The sequence below is a fragment of the Rattus norvegicus genome, chromosome 7 (genome assembly GCF_036323735.1).
Source record: "Rattus norvegicus strain BN/NHsdMcwi chromosome 7, GRCr8, whole genome shotgun sequence".
In the NCBI taxonomy this organism is placed as follows: Eukaryota; Metazoa; Chordata; class Mammalia; order Rodentia; family Muridae; genus Rattus; species Rattus norvegicus.
Genome location: NC_086025.1, coordinates 53,889,285 through 53,914,037, shown reverse-complemented (window position 1 = coordinate 53,914,037; position 24,753 = coordinate 53,889,285). Strand labels below are relative to the sequence as shown.

General features: G+C 43.8%; 1 protein-coding gene across 3 annotated transcripts in view; it reads right to left on the bottom strand.

The window, feature by feature from the left end:
* Window positions 1-24,753, bottom strand: part of Ptprb (protein tyrosine phosphatase, receptor type, B) — a 104,564-nt gene that overhangs the window by 6,723 nt on the left and 73,088 nt on the right. For all 3 annotated transcript variants that reach the window (XM_063263482.1, NM_001372134.2, XM_063263483.1), the window contains 12 exons: window positions 24,608-24,714; window positions 20,471-20,570; window positions 19,516-19,599; window positions 19,401-19,418; window positions 19,200-19,281; window positions 18,547-18,637; window positions 17,465-17,541; window positions 15,588-15,722; window positions 14,062-14,184; window positions 13,520-13,683; window positions 9,241-9,376; window positions 1,749-1,869 (listed from right to left, as the gene is read on the bottom strand). In XM_063263482.1, the coding sequence (XP_063119552.1) occupies window positions 1,749-1,869; window positions 9,241-9,376; window positions 13,520-13,683; window positions 14,062-14,184; window positions 15,588-15,722; window positions 17,465-17,541; window positions 18,547-18,637; window positions 19,200-19,281; window positions 19,401-19,418; window positions 19,516-19,599; window positions 20,471-20,570; window positions 24,608-24,714 (1,238 nt within the window). The remainder of the gene's footprint in view (window positions 1-1,748; window positions 1,870-9,240; window positions 9,377-13,519; window positions 13,684-14,061; window positions 14,185-15,587; window positions 15,723-17,464; window positions 17,542-18,546; window positions 18,638-19,199; window positions 19,282-19,400; window positions 19,419-19,515; window positions 19,600-20,470; window positions 20,571-24,607; window positions 24,715-24,753) is intronic.

Here is a 24,753-nt window from a genome sequence, read left to right as displayed (position 1 = left end):
TTACATACTTGTTCTAGAGGATTTATAAAATGGTAGAAAAACATCACGTGGTCAGAGAGATCAACTTGACTGGCAGATCTCCTCCCATTTATTTCTCCCCCAATACAAATTGCTTCTGTCTGTCTTACATTCTGCGTTTCTTAATTTGCCATGCCGTGGTTAAGCTACCGTCTGTCACTCAGTGGATATTTGCCTCTGCCATAAGTGGCGGGCCAAGCAGGAGGTGACAGGATCACTGAGAGGTTAGAGTTGGTCTCTCAGAGGGGGTTAGGTTTCACAGCCATGAACTGGCTTCCACAGACTGGGTTGTCATGAGAGAACAAGCATGGTTCGCTCTTAGCTATTGCTTTTTCTCTCTCCATATGATCTCATCGGATGTAACTAGCTGCTGGGCCCCAACAGTGGCCAAATGCATGAGGTCAGCCTACCTGTGGACCCCTTTTCCCTTTTCTTTTTCTTTTGTGGTATGAGCTCTACCACTGAGCTACATTGCTACCCCAAATCTCTTGTCTTTATAAAGTATCTAGTCTCAAGTGTTTTGCAATAGCAACCAAGACAAACTTCTTTATAAAGGGACCCATGTGAAAATGATATCCTCAAAAATGTTATTCTGAAGCCAGGTATGATGGCGTGTGTCTCTAGTCTTGCTAATGGCAAGGCTGAGGTGGAAGGAATGCTCAAGTCAAGGCCAATCCAGGCAGCATAGCCTTTATCTCAAATGACAAAGCAAGGGCCCCTTCTTAACGGCCCCACGGTATCAGTGTTAGTGAATGTACTCTGGCATAGCTAGTCCCCGCTATGACTTGGATATGACTTCCGTTTCAAGGGGCCATTATAGCCGAGTGCCTGGTCTGCCAGGTGACAGTGTTACACAGTGCCACGGTGAAACCTTTGGAAGATGATGAGTCCTCAGAGGAAGCTCTCATAGGTTGACTCAGTCGTGCCTCTCCCTTTTATCTCTTCTCTTGGTTGGAGATGTGACCACTTGCCCTGACAGGCACTCCTGGGATTCCTAACCACCATTCTCTGTGAAGTCGTCACCAGGACTTAGCCGATACAAGAGCCATTCTCTTAAAACTCAAAAGGGTAACCTAGATGAATTCTCTGCTTTATGATGCCAGTCACCTCAAGGATTTCACTGTGATAGTGTCAAACTGACTAGTATGGTCCTCTGTGGCTGTCCTGATCTTTACTCTAACTTGTAACTGAAAAGGCTTTATGCACAAAGTATATTCTTTATACTTAGATAATAGGAAAAAAGGTCAGTCACAGACACAAATGCACTGAAGCCACTGAAACCATGACTGTCAAATTCTTCTCTGCATCGGTTTTGCAATTTGAACTCTCAGTTAATGGTTTCAGTGTTGTCTCCCCCAGTGGTCGGTCTTATGTCTTAGAAAAGAAATGTTAATGAAAGCCTTTCGTAGAGACCCTGCTGGGCTAGGCAGGCAGACGGTTGAGATGAGCTACTGGGGTGTAGCCAATCATCAGAGCATCTGCCATCCATGCGTGAGCCTTGGCCATCGTGTCAGCACTGCAGAAAATACTGATGAGATTCTCTTTAACTATGGAACCCTCTCCATTCTGCCTCTCTTCTCTGCTGCTATGGGGGGGGGGCATCTTTAGGGTAGAAGAAGAAATTGGAGGTTTGTGTTGGAGGAGCATTGAACTAGTGCTAGCTTCCAGACTGAATGCATTTTGGAAAATGAACTTAAAGGCAAATGAAGTGGAAGCTGGTAAGGTCTTACCTCTGTGATACTCTGGATTCACATTTTCATAGATCGGAAACAGGGGGTTTTCTTGTTCGTTCCGCAGTTTCCTTGCTCTGAGGACGTCTCTCACACACTGATGCAGATAGACGTACTGACACTGTGGGAGAGTCAGAAAACATATCAGAGAAAGGTATCCTTAAGCAGAAGAAAGACTAGGGACTGTCTTAGCCAGGGTTTCTATTTCTGTGATGAAACACCATGACCAGGAAGCAAGCTGGGGAGGAAAGGGTTTATTCAGCTCACACTTCCACATTGCTGTTCATCACCAAAGGAAGTCAGGACAGGAACTCACACAGGGTAGGAAGCAGGAGCTAATGCAGAGGCTATGGAGGGTGCTGCTTACTGACCTGCTCAGCCTGCTTTCTAATAGAACCCAGGACTACTAGCCCAGGAATGGCACCACCCACCATGGGCTGGGGCCTCCCCAATAGATCACAAATTAAGAAAATGCTTTACTACTGCATCTCATGGAGGCATTTCCTCAACTGAGGCTCCTTTCTCTAATGAATCTAGCTTGTGTCAAGTTGACACACAAAACCAGTCAGTACAAACAAGGCTGTCACAAAACACCCACAGTTGCTGGAATTTTGTATAATTATAATCTTTTTGTTTTTTTCTCTTTCGTTGAAATAGGGTCTTCTTTTGTACCAGAGCTGGCTGGGACTTCACTCAGGAGCCTGGCTTTTTATCCAAATTCAGGGCCTTACCCTTGTACAGCAAGCTCTTGACTGTCCGAACCATCTCTGTGGCTCTCATCCACTCTCTTTAAATGATATATGTGTCTACTGTATGTGCTGCAAGTGCCTAGAACTATGTCTTGCATGGATCCTTCACAAGAATGAATGTGAATACTTTGCTATGTCCTTTACATAAGCCTTATGAGCACAACACCTTGTGAAGCAGACGCTACCATAAAACAAACTGACATCCAGAGTTTGCCGACTCTGCCAAGTTTGCATGGCCAAGAAATGGGACCCTTGGATTTGATGCTAGAGGTATGACCCCCACCCCCAACCCAGTTCATGTTTTCAGTATATTAATTTATTTTCTTAGGAGGAATTCATTTCACTGCACACACTTTCCTCTTCTGTGCCCCTTCTATTTCAGATACGGTGGGAAAAGGAGGTGTGCACAATTTAACCCACTGATTGCCACAGCTTCGGACACAAGCTCAGCGTTTAGGTCTCTGTCCTTTTAGCATCTGAGTCTGAAATGTGGAAGAACCTCAGAGACGCTGGTGGGTGTCCTAGACCTACAGAGGGCTACCTGAAGAGGACAGACCCCCGCAGGCTACCCACTTGGGGATTACCTGTTTTAGAAAACAAATACAAGAAGGTAAAGTGCCCCAGTGACCATAAAGACACAGCAAAGATTCCACTGATGATAGAATCTTGACCATAGGCAACCAAACTTATGAACTGGCTTCCCTCTCTTTCTACCAAGGGGTGGAGTCCTGTTGTCTATAGTGCCCGGCCTTGTGCTTCTTGTCATGATACAGCCATTGCTGGAACCCAGGGAGTAAGAGGGCTGGGAGGAATGTATGCCATTCAAGGGAGAGAGAATGGTGAAGAATCTTCAATTCTGTTTCCCCTCAACACAAGAATCCAGGTTCTTCTCTTCAGATAATATCCTCTGTCCGTTCAAGGTATTAGACTCTGTATCAGTATTAGGTAGACAGATATGAAGCACTCTTTCTGGACTGTGTGTTTAAGGTGATCAATGCCATGGGGCTTATAGGGTTTTCAGGGTTTGAGATACAATATGGAAATAAAAATCTCCCCTTACTAATACTTTTTCAAAGTAAACAGTTCTGGTTTTTACCCGTGGCACTAGACAACATTCCTGATTGGAAACTGGCCTGGTGTTCTACCAATGGGACTTTAGAAGGTGGGTCTAGAATAGTCAAACTTTTATTTTTTTAGTTTTCTGAAGAGTCTCAGGTAGTTCAGACCAACCTTGAATTTGCTATATAGACAGGGCTGACCTTGAACTTCCAGTCTTCCAGCCTTAACTCCCAAGTGCTGGGAATGAAAGGGTCGTCATGCTCAGTTTTATTCCAAATTGGGGAATGAGCTCAGGACTTTTGTATGCTGGGAAAGCAGTAGTCTACCAACTGAACTACATCCTCAGCCCTCCTCTGCTTTTGATCTTTTGTGGTGCTAGGAATTGAACCTAGGGCCTTACACATACCAGGTAAGAGCTCTACCAATGAGCTGTAGTATCAGCTAAGTTAGGACATAAAACAACAACAACAACGAAAACCAACCAAACAGAAACAAACAAGGCTTGCTCTAGTATTAAGAACTATTAGAACTATTATTTGTTGTTTTTTTTAATATATCATAGCTTGTACTTGGTTCTATTCCACCTTGAACAGTGACTGATTATTTTTATGTGTGTGTGTATGTCTGCTTGAGTTTATGTGCACCATGAATGTGACCTTGGAGGTCAGAAGATGGGGTTGACTCCCTGGAGCTGGAGTTGCAGGGTATAACCCTCGTGGGGCTGAGAAGCCAATCTGAATCTTCTGAACAAGCAGTAAGCACACGGAACTGCTAAGCCACCTCTCCAGCTCCACAGACTTCCTATGTTTTAATTAAATTACTTGTGGACAGAAGAGGTAAGCTGTGAATGAACTGCTATACCCGGGCCATGGCTTAGTAATAAATTGTTCAACAGCGATCCACCATGGGCTTTGAAACTAATTACTCTCTATTAATTTGCCTTGTCTTAAATATCAACTTTTCTTTTCCCAATAGGATGCCCCTTCAAAAACTGATTACTTCTAAAATCATCAAGTTGTTACTGTAACCCCCATTTAATTCTTAATGAAAAAAAATAGTGTAAACTCACAAAAGATTTCTTTCTCTCGTGGGGGAAGTGCTGGCTGAGTGATAACATATTCCATTCCGTTGAATTCTACCAATCTTTGTAGTGTTGCCTAGGATTTATGATATCACATGTCTAGCCATTGGGTTCATGGTTCCCGAGAGCATAGTTTAGTGGAAGGGCAGACATGTGATGAATGCCTAGAAGATGATAAACTAGACTTGTTTACAGAGTTTTATGCAGGACAGGAAAGTCTCGAGATCATTTGGAGGAAGAAAATATCAACCTGGGAAGAGATGGTGAAAGCGAGTTGGGAGTCCAATGTGGCTAAAACACTGGACTGCCTATGTCATGGCTGATGCTAGGACTGTCTCTTAAATGGGAGATGAGACGCTACATCCCATTGCATCCCAGTGCCTCCTTCTCACGAGAGCAGTCAGCGTGCACCACTAATTGCTGCTTCTCTGGGAGGAGGAGTTTTGGCTCATCATAGCTGCCTCTGCTCAGAAAGGCAGACAGTAACGGTTAGAACGGAGGCTTTTGCTTGGGGCCAGTGTGTAGATCCAAGAGTTTGGACAGGTTCATGGAAGTGATGCATAGCCCAAGTTGTATCTGAAAGTAACCAGGAGCCTGAGTACACACACACACACACACACACACACACACACACAGAGAGAGAGAGAGAGAGAGAGAGAGAGAGAGAGAGAGCGCTGAAGAGTACTCCCAATTGTCAGCTATCTCTTCCCCAATTTACAAATTAATTATAGTCTGAGTTTGTGGAAGTGAGGTGGAAATAAAACAATGGTGCCAACCTTCTAGCTATGTAATTGTAGGCTATCTGCCGGTTTGTAGAATAGATTTTAAAAAGTCATACAAGGACAGAGAAGTTTCTAGTCTTCTGGGGTGGGGAAGGATGACAGTTAAAATATGGGCGATGAGCTGGGGATGGTGGCGTACGCCTTTTGTCCCAGCACTTGGGAGGCAGAGACAGGCGGAGCTCTGTGAGTTTGAGGCCAGCCTGGTTTACAAAGTGAGTCCAGAATAGCCAGGGCTATTACACAGTGAAAGCCTGTCTCAAAAAAACAAAACAAAACAAACAAACGAAAAAGGAAACAAAGAAAGGAAACAAAAGTTACAGAGTGATGTAGTCCTATTCCCTAAGTGAAGTGACAGACAGACAGCAGCCATAGTGAAGGCATAGTTACTGGGAAGTCTGAGGATCAGAGGCTGGGATCCTGCCAGTGGGGCCGCCAGCAATTTAATCTGAATTTACCAAGCAACATGGATGTGATGGCCCTCCTGTCCTATGTCAGGACACGAAAGGAGGTGCCCAGCAACAGCCTAGGAACATCGGGACTGTAAAACTATACAGCTCCACAAGCCTCTGGTGCCAACAGCCAATTCCCCACCAGCACAAGAAGTGGCAGGCCACCCTACCACTGTGGAAAGGGAACAGGTGAGCCGGGCTCTCTGACAAATGGCACAGAAAACAAACGGGAAGAAGGATTATTACAGACAGGAGAGGAATAAAGATACTTCAAATGAATGAAATGCGTGGAATTGGGGCTTTAAGGAAAGCTAGATAATTTTTACAAAAAAAAATTTAACTTTTTTAAAGGCATAGGTAGGACTCAGGTGTGGTGGTGCATACTCAGGAGGCAGAGGCAGGTAGATATTTAGTTCAAGGTCAGCCTGGTTTACCTAAAGACTTGAAGGACAGACAGGACTACATAGAGAAACTATGTCTTGAAAAACCAAAAATAAATAAATAATAAATTAATTAACTAATTAATTAAAAAAGGATGGATATTTAAATTCTGACTAGGGAGTTACAATTAAAATTTTTAAGTCTAATAAATGGCAAAGGGGTCATGATGTTGAAGAGTATCTGTCTACCTACATATATATACATATATACACACACACTCATATATATATATACATACACACACATACAAATATCCACACATATATACATACATATATACACATATATATTATATATACACTCATATATATATTTATATACATACATATATACATATATGCACACACATGTACATATACACACATATATACACACATACACACATACATATATATACAAATATACATACTTATATATACATACATATATACACACACTCATATATTTATATACACACATATATACATACATATATACATAAATGCACACACATATATACACACATACACACACATATATACATATATGCACGCACATACACACACATACACATACATATGTACGGATTAGCTTCATGAGGTTGGAGAATTGTGTGAGATAGAGATGAGGAAATAACAAGTTGCTATTTGTAGAATCTGAGGTTTAGGTTAATGGAGATTCATTATCTGATTTTCCTAGTTATTCCCCCACCCCCAATCCCCGCCTCCAACCTATGGGCCTGGTGAACAAACCTAGGGCCTTGTGCAAATTGGGCGAGCACTCTACCTCTAAACTATACACAGCCCAAGTTTTGTAAGTGCTTAAACACTTTCATAATGACCCACTGAGAATATGGTAGATGAACTGCTATAGTGAAAGTACTAGCCAGTCATGGTGGCACATGCTTGTAGCCTTATTGCTCTGGAGACTAAGGATTGCAAGTTCAAGGCTAACCTGGCCCATATAGCGAGGTCTTGCATCAACAAAACAGAACTGGCGCTGGGAGATGGCTCCATGGCTGAGAACACTTGCTCCTGAAGAGGACCAGGGTTTGGTTTCCAGCACCCACAATGAGTAGCACACAACCACCTGTAACCAGCCTCAGCTACAGGGGACCCAGCCATCTTCTGGCCTCTTCTGCAAAGAGATCATCTTTTGTATTGCCTGGATGCCTCCTCACCTGTCAGTTAAGAAGCACATAGCCTATGGCTTAGGCAGGAAATAGAGTTGGGACATCAGGAGGAAGAATACTGGGAGAGAAGGAGAAAGAAAGAGGAGACTGAAAAAAGGCGAGGAGAGGGACACGTGGTACCTGAGCACAGGTAACCAACCACATGACAAAACGTAGGTTAAAATAAATGGGTTATCTTTAGTTATGATCTAGTCAGAGTAGAGCCTAGCTATATGGCCAAGGTATTTGTAAATACAATGTGAGTCTGAGTCATTTTCTGGGAGCATGGGGCTGGGAGGGCAAAAACTGAGTCTAACTTCAACACTCTTCAGCCACCGTTATATACTTGCATCTCCTCTCTCTCTCTCTCTCTCTCTCTCTCTCTCTCTCTCTCTCTCTCTCTCACACACACACACACACACACACACTCAGGGGTAGCACAATTGTGATAGCAGATCTGGAGAATAGGTACTAATTACAGGAGAGGCAAGGACACCAGGCTTCTGCCATATGTAGTACAGAAGGTGAGCTCCGCAGGATATTAACGTATGCTGTACCAGAAGGCATTTAGGGGACAGAGTGATTTCAGAAGAGTGGGTTCAACAGAGCTGAAAGGGAACCTGGCTGTGGGGTGCCGGTTGTGAGCATGGCTGCTTATGTGGTTTCCATGGCTATGGTGACTGTGTGGTAGCATGCAGGTAGAACTTTTCTTCCAAGGAAAGCTTTTTTAGAGTTTTAGATTTTGCCTTTTCCCTCTGAGTTACTTGAACAACAATGTTGGAAAGCCAATGAGTAGAGAACCTGAGCTTTGGAAGGTGTTAATGTAGGAATGAAATGTGCTTGGTATATATGAGGTTTGTGTCTAGACCTGACTGGAGGGCTATGGGCCAATGGCTTGGTAACCAGAACAAGGTCCAAGCTTGGCTACCTCATGACTCCCCACTCCCAATTCATTATTTGGGAATTTCCTACAGTGTACCTTGTTCACACTTGCTTCCCATTCCTCCCAGGTATACCCTCTCACCCTTGAGCTTCCCAACCCCAAACCAACAACCAACCAACGAAAAAAACCCACCAAGTCCAATTTGTATTGCCAGGGTTTCTCTGTGTTACCTCAGTCTGGACCATGTGAACCCCGGGGTTTACTGTCCTGGAACTCAATGTTTAGACCAGGCTGGCCCTGAACTTTACCCGCCTCTGCCTCCAGAGTGTTGGGATGAAAGGCATCCACCACCAGGACTCAGCATCCCTATGGATTTTGTACAAAACTTTTTTAGTCTCTGGGCCTCAGTTTCCTTTCTTGGAAATGAAAATAAACACCATGGGGTAGTATCTGCAGAAGGATCTACAAATGTCAGAGTCATCTTGAAGGGAAACATTTAACCTTCCTGATAGACAGTCTTTGGTGTATCCCGAGATGGGGATGCGAGTGGAAGTGGGTGGGGCTAGGAGACAGAAGAGGTTCAGGAGACTTCATAGAAGTTTCTGTGCTTATCTACCAGGCTACCTTGAAATGGGCTCTTAAGTGGTCTAGTCTAGCCAGTCCCCTACTATAATGGCTTCCCAAAACACTCCATTTTTCTTCCTGTCTACCCAGATAAATTCTTCCCCCAGAAGCTCAGGAAAGAATATACTTAATGCTGAAGGCAATGGCATTTACCTCAGAATATGAAGTCCTAGAAAATATGTATTTTCACTTCTGTATCTTGCTCAGCTATTCTGGACAGTTTAATGGGGAGAGGTGCGTGGGAGGGCACTGGCATCCATGTTAGAAGTCTTACCTCGGTCTGGACCATGTGAACCCTGTGGAGTCTTAGGTCATGCACTGCCCCATAAATGTCCACGGAGTCCTTTGAGTCCAACTGCTGGAGGATCCGGTCCAGGGCAACAAATGTCCCTGTTCTGCCCACACCAGCGCTGGAGAAATGTGAAGGGAAGATGGAGGATTTAATTGCTCTTTCAAGACTATATTAGGAGATTCTGGTCATCTTTCTTCTGTCTCCCAAATTGTGGGAGAATACAGGAAATCTTTCCTTTCTACAGATATATGCTCTCATAGAAAGATAATCTAGAGCCCATATGGTCAGCTCTTCCTCTCCCTGCTAACCTTCACCCCGTTGACATAAGTACTACTCTGACCTTGGTATATTTCAGGTCCATGCCTATTTTTATAATTTTCCTACATACCTGCAAATCCAGAACATTTTGAACATTTACTGAGATGCTAGGACACTTTAAATAGCCTCTTGCCAAGTTCTCTGTCAATATTGTGAGTTTTGTTTTCAGATTTATCCATTTGTGATACAAACTAATTTCATCTCTCCTTTTCTCTCCTTTGCTCCTTTCCTTCCTTTCTTCCTTCCTTCCTTCCTTCCTTCCTTTCTTTCTTTCTTTCTTTCTTTCTTTCTTTCTTTCTTTCTTCCTTCCTTCCTTCCTTCCTTTAATTTCTTTAATTTCCTAATTTCTTTCTTAATTTCTTTCTTTTTCTTTTTCATTGTTTGCTTGCTTTTTAAAAACTTGAGAAAGTTCTTGTGACATACTCTTGACTTTTCTGTCTTGGTCTTCTGAGTGTCGGGTTCATAGGCACATGCATCTGTGCTTGGCTTACTTCCAACTTCTTAGAAAAAGCCACAAACCACTGCCACCCCATCTCCCACACTAGAGTATAAGATCACTGTTATTTTTTTCTATTGAAAACAGTGTAGCGTGAACACCATTGTGCATCTGTGTGGCAATTTCTCAGTGGTTGATAATTGGAAGGGGAGCCGCTGGGTTGGTTATAGGGTATGGACAGTTTTGTTAGCGAATGATAAATTGCTCCTTAAGGCAGACTTCTTGATGCTGTATAAGTTGATGATACCAAGACGAGTTTGTTTTTATTTGACCCACACAAAATTCAAGCTGGGAGTACAGAAAATGGAGTGCTCATGCCTGTCTGCCCTCTTGTGATAAATACTTTCATAAGGGCTTTCTAAAGCTCCACAAGAAATTCCTTATCCTCCATCTACACTCTGCTTTTCATAGGCTACTCACATGCATGGGTTCTGTACAGAAGTGATCTCTTATAGGTTGATGTCTTATATGCAGGTGTGAGGGCTGGGACAAATTAGGTCAAGGCCCATGATTGGACAGTAAAAAAATAAGGTGGGGACAAAGCTTTTGTAAGGCAGGAGAGAAGGGGAAGGAAAGGAGAATCAAGATGGAGACAGAGAAGGAGGACCCAGATCTGGGTCTTAAATGACCCTGGGTAATTATACATATTTCTTAAGGGATGAATTTCTATAGGTCAATGTATCTTATCTAGGTGGGTGGTTTATATCTTTATGAATTGGTTATGAGTTTATTGTGTGAATGTATTGGATTGAGAATTTAGCATATAAATGTGATTGTTGGGTTACAGCTTATCGATTCATGAATTCACCAGGGAGTTGGGAGTTCATACTTTAACTACCAGGGAGAGGCTGTTGGGTGTGTGGGCAGAGTCCGTGGCAGGGAGCCATGATAGGCCAGCCCCATGCTGGACTTCTAGATCCCTGATTTTACTGGGTGGCTGGAACCAGGGAGTTCAAAGCTAGTAGAGAGCCTCTGGGAGATACTAACCAGAAATAAATTATGGTTAGTTCCACATGGCCCCACGGTTGCCAGAACTAACTCTAGGGACCAGCAAGGCAAGATGCCATGCTGGAACTGCTCTTGGACCACCTGGGTCTGAGAGTACTTGGGGGCAGCATGGAGCCACCAAGATAAAAGTACCCTGCAGTGCCATGTGGTCCTACAGGTGGCTGCACTAACACGGCATAAAAGGTTACCATTTAGGGGTTGGGGATTTAGCTCAGTGGTAGAGCGCTTGCCTAGGAAGTGCAAGGCCCTGGGTTCGATCCCCAGCTCCGGGGGGGGGGGGGGGGGAAAGGTTACCATTTTTTTTAAAAATATTTACCACAACAATCGTTAGCGTTAACACTGTAGCAATCTTTCTACAAACACTTTCTGTGAACACTTGCTGAGCTAAGGCTGGTGATGGTGCCTCTACTGGTGAGCAAACACCAACTCCTGCCTCAAGTCACTGAGCCTTGTGACAAAGTAGCATACGCAAATCTCCTCACTTTTGCCATAAAGCTCAGCTTTGACTACATCTGTCATTTACTGGGGCACCATACCCACTGAAGTGCCTCACTATTCCTTAATAAAAGTCATTGTGCTTGGTAGACACTCCGTCCAGTTATTTTGGCTGGCAGTGAACACATTTATAAGATACGGGACAATTCTCCAGTGCTCCTGGAAGAAAATGGCCGCCATTCTTCGGAAAGCAGGAGACGCCTGAGTGTTTCATACTCCTATTAAGGCACTGAGGTCCAAAGACTTATAAAAGCAGAGCTCCTAGGGTGCGAGGCTGCTGGGGAGAAATTAACACACTTGACATTTCTTTTACTGTAGCAATTCTCTGCTCTTTATTTATTAGTGCCATCCAGAGAGGGCTATCAAAGTGTGCTGTACACATTAATTAGCTAAATACCAGGCTCCCCAGAGAGAGAAAGATGGCTTGTTAAGGTGGTTTTATGGACAGACGAACCGAAGCAAAGGAAAGTCAAGAGGGAAATTTAAGAGCAGGAATTGGCTACAGTCAGCTGGAGTGAGTTAGCTCGGTCCCCTTGCCTGTCTCTTGCCTGCCTTCCTCCATACGAGGACACAACTCTCTCTTCTCTGGAGGACATGCATGGCTTCTGAGACCATGTTCTTATAAGGCACCTATCTATCTGGGGCTTGATCTTGAAGCTTCCGGAATTGTGAAGTGTAAATTTCCGTTGTTTGGAAGTTACCCGGTTGGCAATATTTTGTGATAGCATCACCAGCGGACACAAACATACTACTAGACCTGGATGGAGGTCTAGGGTAGCTTGAGAGATGGATAATGTTTATTCAGGTGGTAGAGAGAGAAAGCTATCTCAGGGAGTTAAAAACAACAGGAAGCAGAAATAAGTCTGTTGTGCCAGACTCAGAAAGAAAAATGACGTTTTCTCTTATTCGCGGGACCTCCATGAAACATCGCATGAGGGGGTTCCAGTGGGAAACATCTCGCACAGTTTCAGTCACGAGACACTTGATGCTTGCTTAGCTGGTGGTGCTTCTTGGGCAGGTTTGGAATGTGTGGCCTTACTGGAGGAGGTCTTTCCTTATGGTTAGTCATAGTCGTACCTCACTTCCTGTTTGCTCTCTGTTTCTTGCGTATAGTTCAACACGAAAGCTCTCAGCACGCTGTTCCAATCGCCATGCTGCTGTGAGCCACCACAAGGTCCCTGCCTCCATGGCGTCTTAACCAAATTAACTCTTCCCCCATAAGTCGTTCGTGGTGTTTTGTCATAGCAGTGGAAAAGTAACTCAAACATTATATATGCACATGTGTGCATGTGTGCATGTATGTGTGCGAGTGTGTGTCATTATACTAGAAAGTGGGCCATTTGAGGGGAGACAGTAATCTTAAGGAAGAAGATGATAATGACGTCGGCATGATATGCAAGCCCAAGGGGTAAGAAGGGCGCCCACCAGAGGAAGGCAGGGATGTGGGAGAGATCTGTGGGGGAGGGAAACACACCAAAGTAAAGCATAAGGACACATCTGCACAGAGATGTGACAATGAAACCTATTGGCTTGTACGAAAACCTAAAGAAAGATTAGTTTTAAAAAAGTTTTAAAAAAGTAAAGCAAAAGAATAAACATGCAGTGTCAACTTCTCGACTAAAATAGGACAGGAAGAGATAAGAAATTGGACCATAGGTGCAATGGGACCATTTTAGAAGATGTGGGAGTCACTTGGGGATGCTCTATTTCGTGTTGTAGTAAAGTGAACAAGAAGAGATCTCGGGGGAGAGCGGAGTGTGAGGTGAAGAGAGAGAGGAGCTGAGAGGAAGAAGGAAGGTAGAAGAGGGAGAAGACCGTAATGAACTCGGGGCGAGGCGGGATGGCCGGTGTGGAGAAACCTTCACAGCCACAGGCCTTTGCCTTGTTTCGGGCTCCCACACACACCGCCTGCCTTCACCAGGACCGTCCCTCATGTTGCCATACCTGCAGTGCACCACGGTGGGCCCGGCCCCTGGGCTTCGGTTGATATAGTCCCTGACCGTTCTCACAAACTGGATCAGGGACTGGGTGGTCTCTGGGACCCCATGGTCTGGCCACACCGTGTAGTGGAAGTGACGGAGGAGTCTGTGTGCATCCAACTGTTCTTCCTGGAGGTGTGGAGAGGCGGTGATGAGAGAGACAACCGAACCAAGCTCAAAGGAAAGCCTCTGACAGACAGCTGGCCTCACGGGAGTTTCCATGGTCGGAAACTACAGGCCACGGACCGGCAGAAGCCGGATTTACAGAGCCCCCTTCTTTTTAAGTTGGGCTGTTCCTTTCCTTTCCTTCTCTGAGATAGGGTGTCAGGTAGCCCAGGCTTGCCCCACACTATGTAGCCCAGGCTTGCCCCACACTCTCTAGGTGTTCGAGGACGGACCTTGAATGTCTTCCTGCCTCCACCTCCCACACGCTGGGATTCCAGATACATCCCACAGTGCCTGGCTCCTAAGTTGGGTTTTAAAATGAAGTCAAGCAAACCAACATACACTGCATATCTTAAACTCCCGGATGGTCCACTCGGGGAGCACAGATTCCGAGACCATCTGCAGGATAAGATCACCATAATAGAGGGGGTCCTGGTCTGCGGGCCAGTAATGGTCACACTTTACCTAGAAGAGAACAAAGAGGAAAAGGTAAGTCTGGGAACACAATGTGGGGTGGGCCTGGATTCTCCCTCCTTAAAAATCCCTGGAGTTAGGGAGCCAGCCCAGTGCTAAAACAATGACTGGTTACTTTCTATTAACCCTCTGACGGTCAGAGACAAAGTCAGGCTACTGCTCCAAGAGGTAGTGAGAAACTTCCCCCAAAGCAGGTCCTTCACTCTTGGGACAGCTTGAGAATTTTTTTTCTTTCTTTAAAGATTTCCTCAGTGTCCTGGCCTCACCAGTTGACAATGATTTAAAAAAATCTCCTGTTTTTGGGCTAAGAGGCCTTGTATCATATATACAAGGCCTGGAATTCCATCCTCATGAACTTCAGAGGGAAGGGGTAAATGTCTTCTTTCTGAAGCCCTAACCCTGCAGAGGAAGGCATGGTCTTCCTAGACTAATTTGCCCACTTTTTAGTCTTAATTTTTGAAATCACTTTCCTTACCTGGGCCATGAGCCAAAGAGATCTTTGAGAAGTTAGAACTTAGTTAACTTTCAGCTAAACGTGTGTTTATATGCTCAAAGAGATGCGGGAAGAGACCTGAGTATTTGTTCTTACGTTATGTTTTGCAGCACATATTAAATTGATATATTTTATAAATGCAAATTAGCTAGCTATAAAGAGGCGCTTGCATTTCTGTGTGCAGACTTGGGTATCAGATACTATGAGTGTGGCTTTTATTTTACTGTGTATGGTGAGGCAGGTGGATATACCTACATATTGAGTTTCCGTTTACACGACTACATATTCTAGCCATCTCATCAATACTTGTAGTTACATATATCTCATATAAATATTATCAAAGAAGGCTAGTCTTGCAGAGAAAGGCATAGGTCCTACTCTAGTCAGGAAAGACAGTCTGGAAAGCCACCATACGTACATTAAGATCAACATTTAGTCTCTTTTTAATCCTAAAGGCAGCCATGTAATATAGAAGATTGTAAGTAAGGGTTATAAATGTAAGAGATTTGAATAATAGTTCATCAACATATTTTACTCTGTGTTTGCAAGTATAGCCTAACGTACTTCTTTCCTGAGAGGCCCCCCAACTCTGGGAGGATCTCTCCCCTACCCAGACTCTGAAGGAGAGAGCTTCCACAGGGCCAGGTTTTCTGTTTGCACACATTTACTACTGAGTATCCCGGGCTTTATGTGCAAACAGCTTTGAATGAAATGTGTAACCAAGATTTTAAAAAAGGATCCAGGTTCTATTATAACCAAGCGACCTAAGTCTCTCATAGCTTTCTCCCACGGTGTCTCCTTGTTTCTGTGGGTGTAACTTTGGATGGACAGGGAGGATGAACCCCATCAGAACTAAGGACCAGAAATCAGAGCCAGGGAGCTAGGAAGGCTCTTTACTCACTCTGCCCTTTTCCACACACTGGGTCACCATGACGATGTTGTGAACATTTTGTTCCCACGCCATTTTCCAGAAGTCATCCTTGGTGCCCGGAAGCGGTCCCTGAGTGGCGATGTATTCTCTTCTGAAGTTGTTACCCTGTGATGAATTTACAATATGGAGAGTCAGAAACAATGGGCCTCTTCAGAGCTATAAACAAAGAGCTAGCTGGGAGATTAGATGATACGAAGGCCTCTGCCAGGCCAAAGTTGAGAGTACAACAGAAACACAGTTGTCAAGGCTTGGAGATAGGAAGGAGAGAGGCAAAGCACTGGGCCATTTTTAAAACCACAAGCCCCTTAATCAGCTGGGTCTGCTGTTAAGGGCAATGGAGAAAGATTCCCGCCACAGTATAGAAAATGGTTTTACTCTTGTATGTGTGTGCGTGTGTGTGTGTGTGTGTGTTTGTGTGTATGTGCATGTGTGTGTGCATGTCTATGTGTACCTATCTGTGTGTGAATGTGTACCTGTGTGTGTACCTGTGTGTCTATGTGTACTTATGTGTGTTTAGTGTAGGTGTCTATATGTGCCTGTGTGTGTACCTGTGTGTGTGTGTTTAGTGTGTGTATGTGTGTGTGTGTGTGTGTCTGTGCGTACTTATGTGTGTGTGTTTACCTGTGTGTCTACCTGTGTGTATATGTGTACCTTGTATGTGTATGTGTACCTGTGTGTCTATGTGTACGTATGTGTGTACATGTGTGTGTTTAGTGTGTATGTGTGTGTATCTATGTGTACCTATGTGTGTGTCTATGTGTACCTGTGTATGTGCATGTGTACCTGTGTGTGTGTACCTGTGTGTGTATTTAGTGTGTGTGTATGTGTGTGTGTCTATGTGTACCTGTGTATGTGTCTATGTGTATATTACCTCAGCTCTGCCATCCACAGCCCAACCACCCACATGCTGCTTCTCAGCTGGCTAATCTTTATCCTTAGCACCTTGCCTGTTTGACTGAAGTCATCTTTTGTCTGTCTGTCTGTCTACTGGGTCACATTTTCCTACGCATTTTGTGGTAAACTCTAATCTCTTCTACCCAGTGTGGTCCTCTGGCTGGCAGGGATAATATCACAAAGGGGCTTGTTAGAAATGCAGAATCCCTACCTCTGCTCTGGATGGTGCTGTAGTCTGAATGATGTTAATGTTTGTTTGTATAGGAGATGCTGTCCTGGTAATACCAGCATGACACTGCCCTGTAATTTCAGTATCTTGACTGTTGAACAATTCTTAGAGATATAAGCCCTCTATATACCTCAGTGTTTGGATTATAGTTATCATTTAATTAACTAGCATTTATTGAATGTATAGATGATAATTTGAGGCATTTTCCTACATTTTTGGAAAAGGAATAAGAGGCTCAATGAGGTGACTGAATTTGCTGTGTCACAGAGCCAACCAGGGACAAAGTGGAATTCAAGTCTGGGTTTTTCTGACTTTAATGCCTCTTTCTCTGCGGTGCGTGTGGGAGGCTGGCAAGACGGAAGCCAATATCAGATCCCAAAAGTGAATACAACTTTGAAGTGTGTGTGTGTTTGCCAAAGGCTCCAGTAACAAGAGGTTGGCCCTTCTGGCTTGGCAGCCTTACCCGTGGGGGCCATCTCCCCTGAGCAGCTCTAAATTTCCTTACGTCAGGGCCACAGAAAGAAAGCAACCTTCGAGCATGCCTCCTGGGTTTGTGAGAACTGCGTCTGCCCATCGCCATTGTGAAAAACCAGGCTCAGCCATGGGCTTTTAAATTTTGCAAGTGTTCATAGGCAGAACAGCGGGGCAGCTCAGAAGGAGTGGCATCTCTGGTGTGTGTCATCAAAGGGTTATCCTGGGCACTGTGGCCTGGGAGTTCACTCACGGGGATGTAACTGGCGTTGATATAGTCAGAGCATGGGTCATCATCTACGTTGCAAAGCTTCACTCTCGAGGCATCATCTGGAAGAGATTTATGGACAGATTTGCGGCTGTGTCTTGGGGTGAATTTCCCATTTGTGCAGTGTAATAGTAGATTGCTTTATCTCTGATCCCCACGGCAGCCTCGAGAGAAGTGTTCCTCTCTCTGTTTAATAGGTGGGGCTCCAACAGGGTAACTAACTTGGGGCATGAGACACGGGAAGCACAAGAAGGATGGGCACAGGAGACAACATGAAGCCCCAGCTGTGATTTGCACATGACACTTGCTTAACATGGTGGCCAGCTCTCTCTCTCTCTCTCTCTCTCTCTCTCTCTCTCTCTCTCTCTCTCTCTCCCCCGGAATGAGTATTTTTCAACTACCTTGGATTGCTTTTACCTGATAGGGTAGGCTGCTTTTCTTTAAAAAAAAAAAATCACTGACTGGAGACTATAAAGCAGACCTAAGGGAGGCTGCTGGAGCCCTGCTTTCACGTCTGATAATTCCCTAAGGCTCCAAGGACAAAGATATGAAGGATGAGGGGAATGCAACCTGGTAGCCATCACCCCTGTGAGAGAAGTGCAGTGGCATTTTATGTTTTTTTGTTTTTTTGTTTTTGTTTTTTTTGGTTCTTTTTTTTTTTTTTTTTTTTTTTTTCCGGAGCTGGGGACCAAACCCAGGGCCTTGCGCTTCCTAGGTAAGCGCTCTACCACTGAGCTAAATCCCCAGCCCCAATGCAGTGGCATTTTAAATATTCTTTATTAAATTCATTTAGAGCCTGAGAGTGTATATATCCAGCTATGCTACACACACACACACACACACACACACACGCACGCACACACAACACACACACATCCATGCACAACACCCACACACTCACAAACACACACACACACATCCATACACAACACCCACACACTCACAAACACACACACACACATCCACACACAACACCCACACACTCACAAACACACACACACACACACACACACACCATTCACATAGTTTTTATGCAGTAGTGTCACAAATTCCAACAGGAAACTTACAGGGCAATATGTTGTTGTATCGATTTTTCCCTCGATTCTCAGGCAAGAGGGCAATGTCACATGATTGGCTTCTACCCACATCTTTTAAGTCCTGTTAGGTTAAAAAAAAAGTTTGCAAGAATATATATATATACCATACACTCATACATACATAATGTAAAAGTAAGTGGACTCACACAACATTTGAAATACACACTAACATAAAGATATGTACAGGAGTTCAGTTTTACGGAACACCTACTCTTCCATATGCACGGGCTCTGATCATTTCTCACCACCACATGGGAGGTGCCCCTAACCACCCTACAGGTGGTGCAGGACACGCATGTGACACAGTTGAGAGTCATGCTCAAAGCCTGGGTACTCATGTCCAAGCTACAGTTTCCCAGACAAGCAAATGTCTCGGCTGAGGAACTGAGAACATATCGTTGAAACTTGTTCGTTCCGTCCCACCATCTAATCCAGAAAATGTTTGCTGTGTGGTTTGAGCTCAAACTGGCCTCCGAGAATAGATGGACTGCTGTCCCGGGAGCCAGTTCAGACACAATATGTGCTCTGCGGAGACCGTAGGCATCCCAACTGATTTCATAGTGACATTCAAGAGGGGATTCTACGGATGGGGAGCCAACGCTTCAACTGGGCCCGAGTAGTACCTCATATTCCTTGGAGAGAAGGTAGTTGGAGTCTGCTTGCAGCTTCATGAAATGCCCTTCAAACTGGTTTATCTTTATGGGACTGTAATTAAAAATAAAGCGAAAGGAAAAGGAAGTTACTGGAGAAACGGGAAAAGTGCTATAACGAGTCCACATTGTACTTTGAAAGCAGATTAATTAATTAATACGTTTTTCTCTTACCAGGAAGTTTTCCGGTTGCTGTGAGGCAGGCAAAAAAGAAAGAAGAACCTTGTTAGCATATCTCACAGAATACCATCTTCAAGTAAACGCCAGGGAAAGAAACTCTGGCACTTACCCCTTCTGGCCCAGATTCAAGTGGACAGATAAAGGCCGATCCCTACGGATGCTCAGACGGGCAGATGACCTTTCTCTGCTATGGCTGAAACACGGGACACAGATCTCTTTATTCTAATTATATTACTTGGCTCCCCCCCCCCCCCCCACGTATGGTGAGGCTGGGAGTGTTCATGCAAACGTGAGACCTTCAGATTCCCCGGAAGTCTGCACTCAGCCAACACCTCTCTGAAGCAAGGCAAGGAGATGGGAACAACATGAAAGGCATCTGTCCCCACTTAGGAACATGTCTCCAGGCCATCATCACTTGCCACACTCAATAAAACTTTCCTTTAAAGAAGTCCCTAACCCAGAAAACCGCAGATGCCAGGTTCGGATGCAAAGGTGAATCCAAAATGGAAAAAAATCTCAATGGCTAAAGAGGGCGTGGCTTGAAATGTGTGCTCACTATCGAACTCTTTTTAGTTCTTTCTGAAAATAGCACGGCGAGTCAATCCCAAGATGCTCACACCAGCCATCCTTTTCAGGGTGTCTCAGCAAAGCGTGCAGGCACACAGTTTGGAGCAATCTCTGAGGTAGCAGAGGCTGTGTACCCCAACTGTTTTGCTTGTGCAAAAGGATTTTGTTTCATATTTGAAGAGCTCTGCTGATGGCCTCTCATTCATTGGTGAGCCCCCTTCCCCCTCCCATTCCCCACCCTCCCCACCCCCCAGTCATCAATCAGTTCATCATTGGTGTGTAGGGAAGCTGGAGAGCTGTGAGGCGTGAATTCAGAATTTGACTCTTGTTTTTTTTTTGTTTTTGTTTTTGTTTTTTTTTTTTCTTTTTTACTGAGGAAACTGCGATGATTTAACCTGGAAAAACAAAACTGTTTTTCCCTTTCAGCCTAAGGGGTGTTTTTAAAGTAGCATTTCCAAGCTCGTGAGCCTGATCACTAAAGACATCTTTGTACTTACCTAGCTTTCTGTCTGCAGATGAAGAAGGCGACAAGGGCCACCAGCATGCCAATTAGAAACAGGCCAGCACTCACACCTTCAATAACTCCAAACAAGGGCTCTGTGATAACCCAGCCGGAAGCAACAAACAAAAGGAGAGAAGATCAGTGGCGAGCAGCCAGTTTGACAACTAGGAAACATGTCTTCCTTAGTAACATTGTTAATAATGCCATTCAAGAGGCACACAGTGAGGAATTCTCGCCTGAAGGCCAGGAGGAGGCAGCTGAGATAAGGGTTGCATATGACTGGTTACAGGCAGGTTGGTTCTAGAGTAAAAGTTTATCAACTTTGGGAGTTGATGATGTATATCTCATAAAGGTGTGTAACACTATTACTAGCCCTCCTTGTGAAGAATTATATGGTCCTTGGGGACTTAGAAAATCTAGCCAATCACTAAGTTATTTTAACAAAAGCTCACTTTTATTATCTTTATTTTTCCAGCCTCTTTCTTTCCTTCCCCCCCTCCTACCTCCCTCCTCCCTCTCTCACCCTCCACCCCCTCCCCATCTCTCCTTTTTTCTTTCTGCTTCTGATCATGTACACTTTCTAGTACATGCCATTGTGCCTAGACCCACATCTTGAATTCCTAGGCTCAGTCTAGCATCCTTATTCCTTGGATTACAAATGTATACCATCATATTCGATACACAGCCATTTTATTGAATTATAATTAATATACCATATAACTCACCATCTAATTGTCAGGATTTAATGGGTTTTAGTATATACATTATTTTATACATAGTAGCACAAATAACTTGGTAACATTGTAATATCCAACAAAGAGAATTCATATCTATTAGTCATTACTCATTTCTCTATGGCTACTCTGGACAGTTCATAGAAATTAAGTCATAAATTAAGTCTTGTGACTGGCTTTGTTCACTTAGCACAATGTATTCAAGGCTTATCCAAATCACATATATGAAGAGTTATTTGGTTTTAATGGCTAAATAACATTTTGTGGCATAAACACATCATATTTTGTTTACTTGTTCATTGATGTATATTCAAGTTATTTCTACCATGTTAGAACTTTGAAAGATGCTGCTATGAAGATTCTGTGGGTGCGTATATTCATTTCTCTTCAGTATACACTTAGTAGTTGAATTGTTGAGTCACATGACAGTATTTGCTTACTATTTTTAGGAGCTACAAAAGCATTTTCTGTGTAACAGCTATCCTATTTTATGGTCTCACAAGCAATGTGTGAGGCTCCTTACACAGTCCTTTAGTGGTCAAGGTATGGCATCTCACTATGGTTCTGACGCTCACCTCCCTAGTGACTAATGATCTCATTTGTTTCTTAGCATCTTGAGTGTCTTTGGAACAATGCCCATTTCAATCCTCTGTTCATTTTTATCTTATTTTAAGATATTTTTAAGGATTAATTTATCTTTATTTTATGTGTATTTATGTGTATTTAATGTGTACATTTTGCCTGCATGTATGCACGGGCACCATCTATGTCTGGTGACTGAGGAGCCCAGAAGATGGTGTCAGAGCCCTTGCAACTGGAGTTATGAACTGTTGTAAACCAGCACATAGGTGCTGGGACTCGAAACTGGGTCCTCTGGAAGAGCAGCCAGTGTTCTAACTGGCAGAGTTATTTGTCATTATTGTTGAGTTGAAAGGTAAGAAAGAGTTCATTGACTACTAATGATTTGCAACTATTTCCCTCGTGTCCCATGGGTCATCTTCTCACGTGTTGGATGCTGTCTTTCCAAATATAAAAAGATTTTCATTTTGGTGAACCCCAGTCATTTATCTTTTCTTCTTTTATGTGTTTGATATTTTACCCAAGAAATCATTTCATAGCTCAGGGTCACACAGATTTCCTCCTGTTTCCTTTGAGAATCCATTTTGAGTAGCTCGTTTTGTGAGCTCCATGCCGAGACATCAGATCTGTTTATTCCATATCAACTTTCATTCCTCATCAGATCAACACAACTGTTCTCCTTTTAATGTGTGTATGACTCTACTTGGAATATTTGCTTAGCCATTTCCTTTACTGAACAACATGAACTTTTTGTTGAGTAATGGTAGTTCGAACAGGGAAGAGTTGTGTTTATGAAGCCTCTGCTTAGCAATAAATTACAGACAAAGACTTCTAAATCCTCTTAGCTGGCTTCTGCTCCCTCTTTGGCCTGAGATGGAGATTATCTCTGTAAGCACATAGGAAGAAGGGCTGTGAGGCTAGGCCATCCTTTGTTGCACAGCAGGAGAGACCTGCACAGCTTCCTCAGACTAAAAGGCTAAGAGGCAGAGCACACAACACAAGAAAAGGAGCCACAGGCTGGTGATAAGGAGCAAGGTGATGGGAGCCAATATAGTTCTCAGCATGGTGGAAATAATGGGGGGAGGGTGCTGCTGATTTCACAGGTTTTGGCAGAATTGCCCAAATACCAGCTAAACAGACTGGGCGGGTCACTCAGCCTCTTGGCTACCACTGTCTCTCAACCATCAAAATGAGGGGTGATAGGTTCAGGAACTATTCTCTGTAGAATACAAAAGCAGCCTCACAGGGATGACTGGCAAGTGTCAGTCGACATGACTACCCATGCTGCCCATCAAACTTAAACATTTACGCAAAGCCTTTGTACTGGCTGGTTTTGTGTGTCAATTTGACACAAGCTGGAGTTATCACAGAGAAAGGAGCCTCCCTTGAGGAAATGCCTCCATGAGATCCAGCTGTAAGGCATTTTCTCAATTAGTGATCAAGGGTGGGAAGGTCCATGGTGGGTGGTACCATCCCTGGACTGGTGGTCCTGGGTTTTATAAGAGAGCAAGCTGAGCAAGCCAGGGGAAGCAAGCCAGTAAGTAACATCCCTCCATGGCCTCTGCATCAGCTCCTGCTTCCCGACCTGCTTGAGTTCCAGTCCTAACTTACTTTGGTGATGAACAGCAATGTGAAAGTTTAAACTGAATAAACCCTTTCCTCCACAACTTGCTTCTTGGTCATGATGTTTGTGCAGGAATAGAAACCCTGACTAAGACAGCCTTCAAACTTACATCTTAATTTTAAAAATTATTATTATGGTTATTTGCAGTGCTGGGGAGCAGATTTGGGTCCTGCCCTGAGCTCTGCCACTGGGCTACCATTGATCTACAAGTGTGTGAAGACACACTGCCCTATAATTTAATTAACTAACTAGTTAATTATTAATTAATTTATTAATGTGCACGCCATGGTCCAAGTGTGGTAGTCAGAGGGCAGCTTGCAGGAGTAACTTTTCTCCTTTCCTATGTGGATTTTGGGAGATCAAACTCAAGTTGTTAGGCTTGTAGGCAAGTTCCTTTAGCCAGTGAGCCATTTCACTAGCCCAAGATTTTTAATAATGTAAAAGAAAACATAACAAGCAGAAGAGAGGCAAAAATCACCTTTAACCTCGGTGTTTTGGGATATCATAGTTAATACTTTGGTGGTTTTCTCCACCCCTTCTTTTACTTAGACACTTTTCCCTAGTGTTTGAGAGGGATAGCTTCCAGGACTTCTTGCCTAAATGGTGGTGTGTCTTTTGCATATCATTTGTATACAACCTCCACACCCCCTGCTTACTATAAGACACCTCTGGATTAATTTAGAATGCTTATATGATGTGAATGCTTTGTCAGTAGTTAATAGACTATATTGTTTAGAGGGGAATGGCAGGAAGAGAAAGTGTGTTTCTAATTATCAGGAAGCCAGTTTGTTCTTCCGTATTTCTGATACCTGGTATTGAACCTGTGGCTTCAGAGAGCCAGCTCTGTATGTATATTTTCTGTCCTGCCTCCAACAGAGAAGAGCCCTTTGCACCAACTTATATTTTGACCCATGTAAGCTCCTGATGTTTTTTTATCCCCTTAAAATTTTGTTTTTAGTGGAAAAACATCATGGGCCTCCACCCTCCTTTAAGATTAACTCTCCTTCTAGCCTGTTTTATAGAACCAGTATAATCTCCTGATCCACATCAATCCATGGTCACATGGAGATTAAAGGCCAAGGGAAAATAAATATCCTCCCCCAATCAGGCAAGTCACCACCTCTCCCCACTAAAGACCCCTGTCGGTGATGTGGTGACTGGAGAAGGCATGGGTGGGCGGAAGCATTAGGTTTACCTGACTCCGTGGTGATGGGCATAGAGAAGAACGTGTCCGAATAGAGAGGTTTTGTGAATTCTTTCAAGCCCTCATCAAATAGCTGTGTAAAAGCCCGGATGCTGATTCTGGGGGTAAAAAGAAAAAAGTTATTTAAATGCAAATCG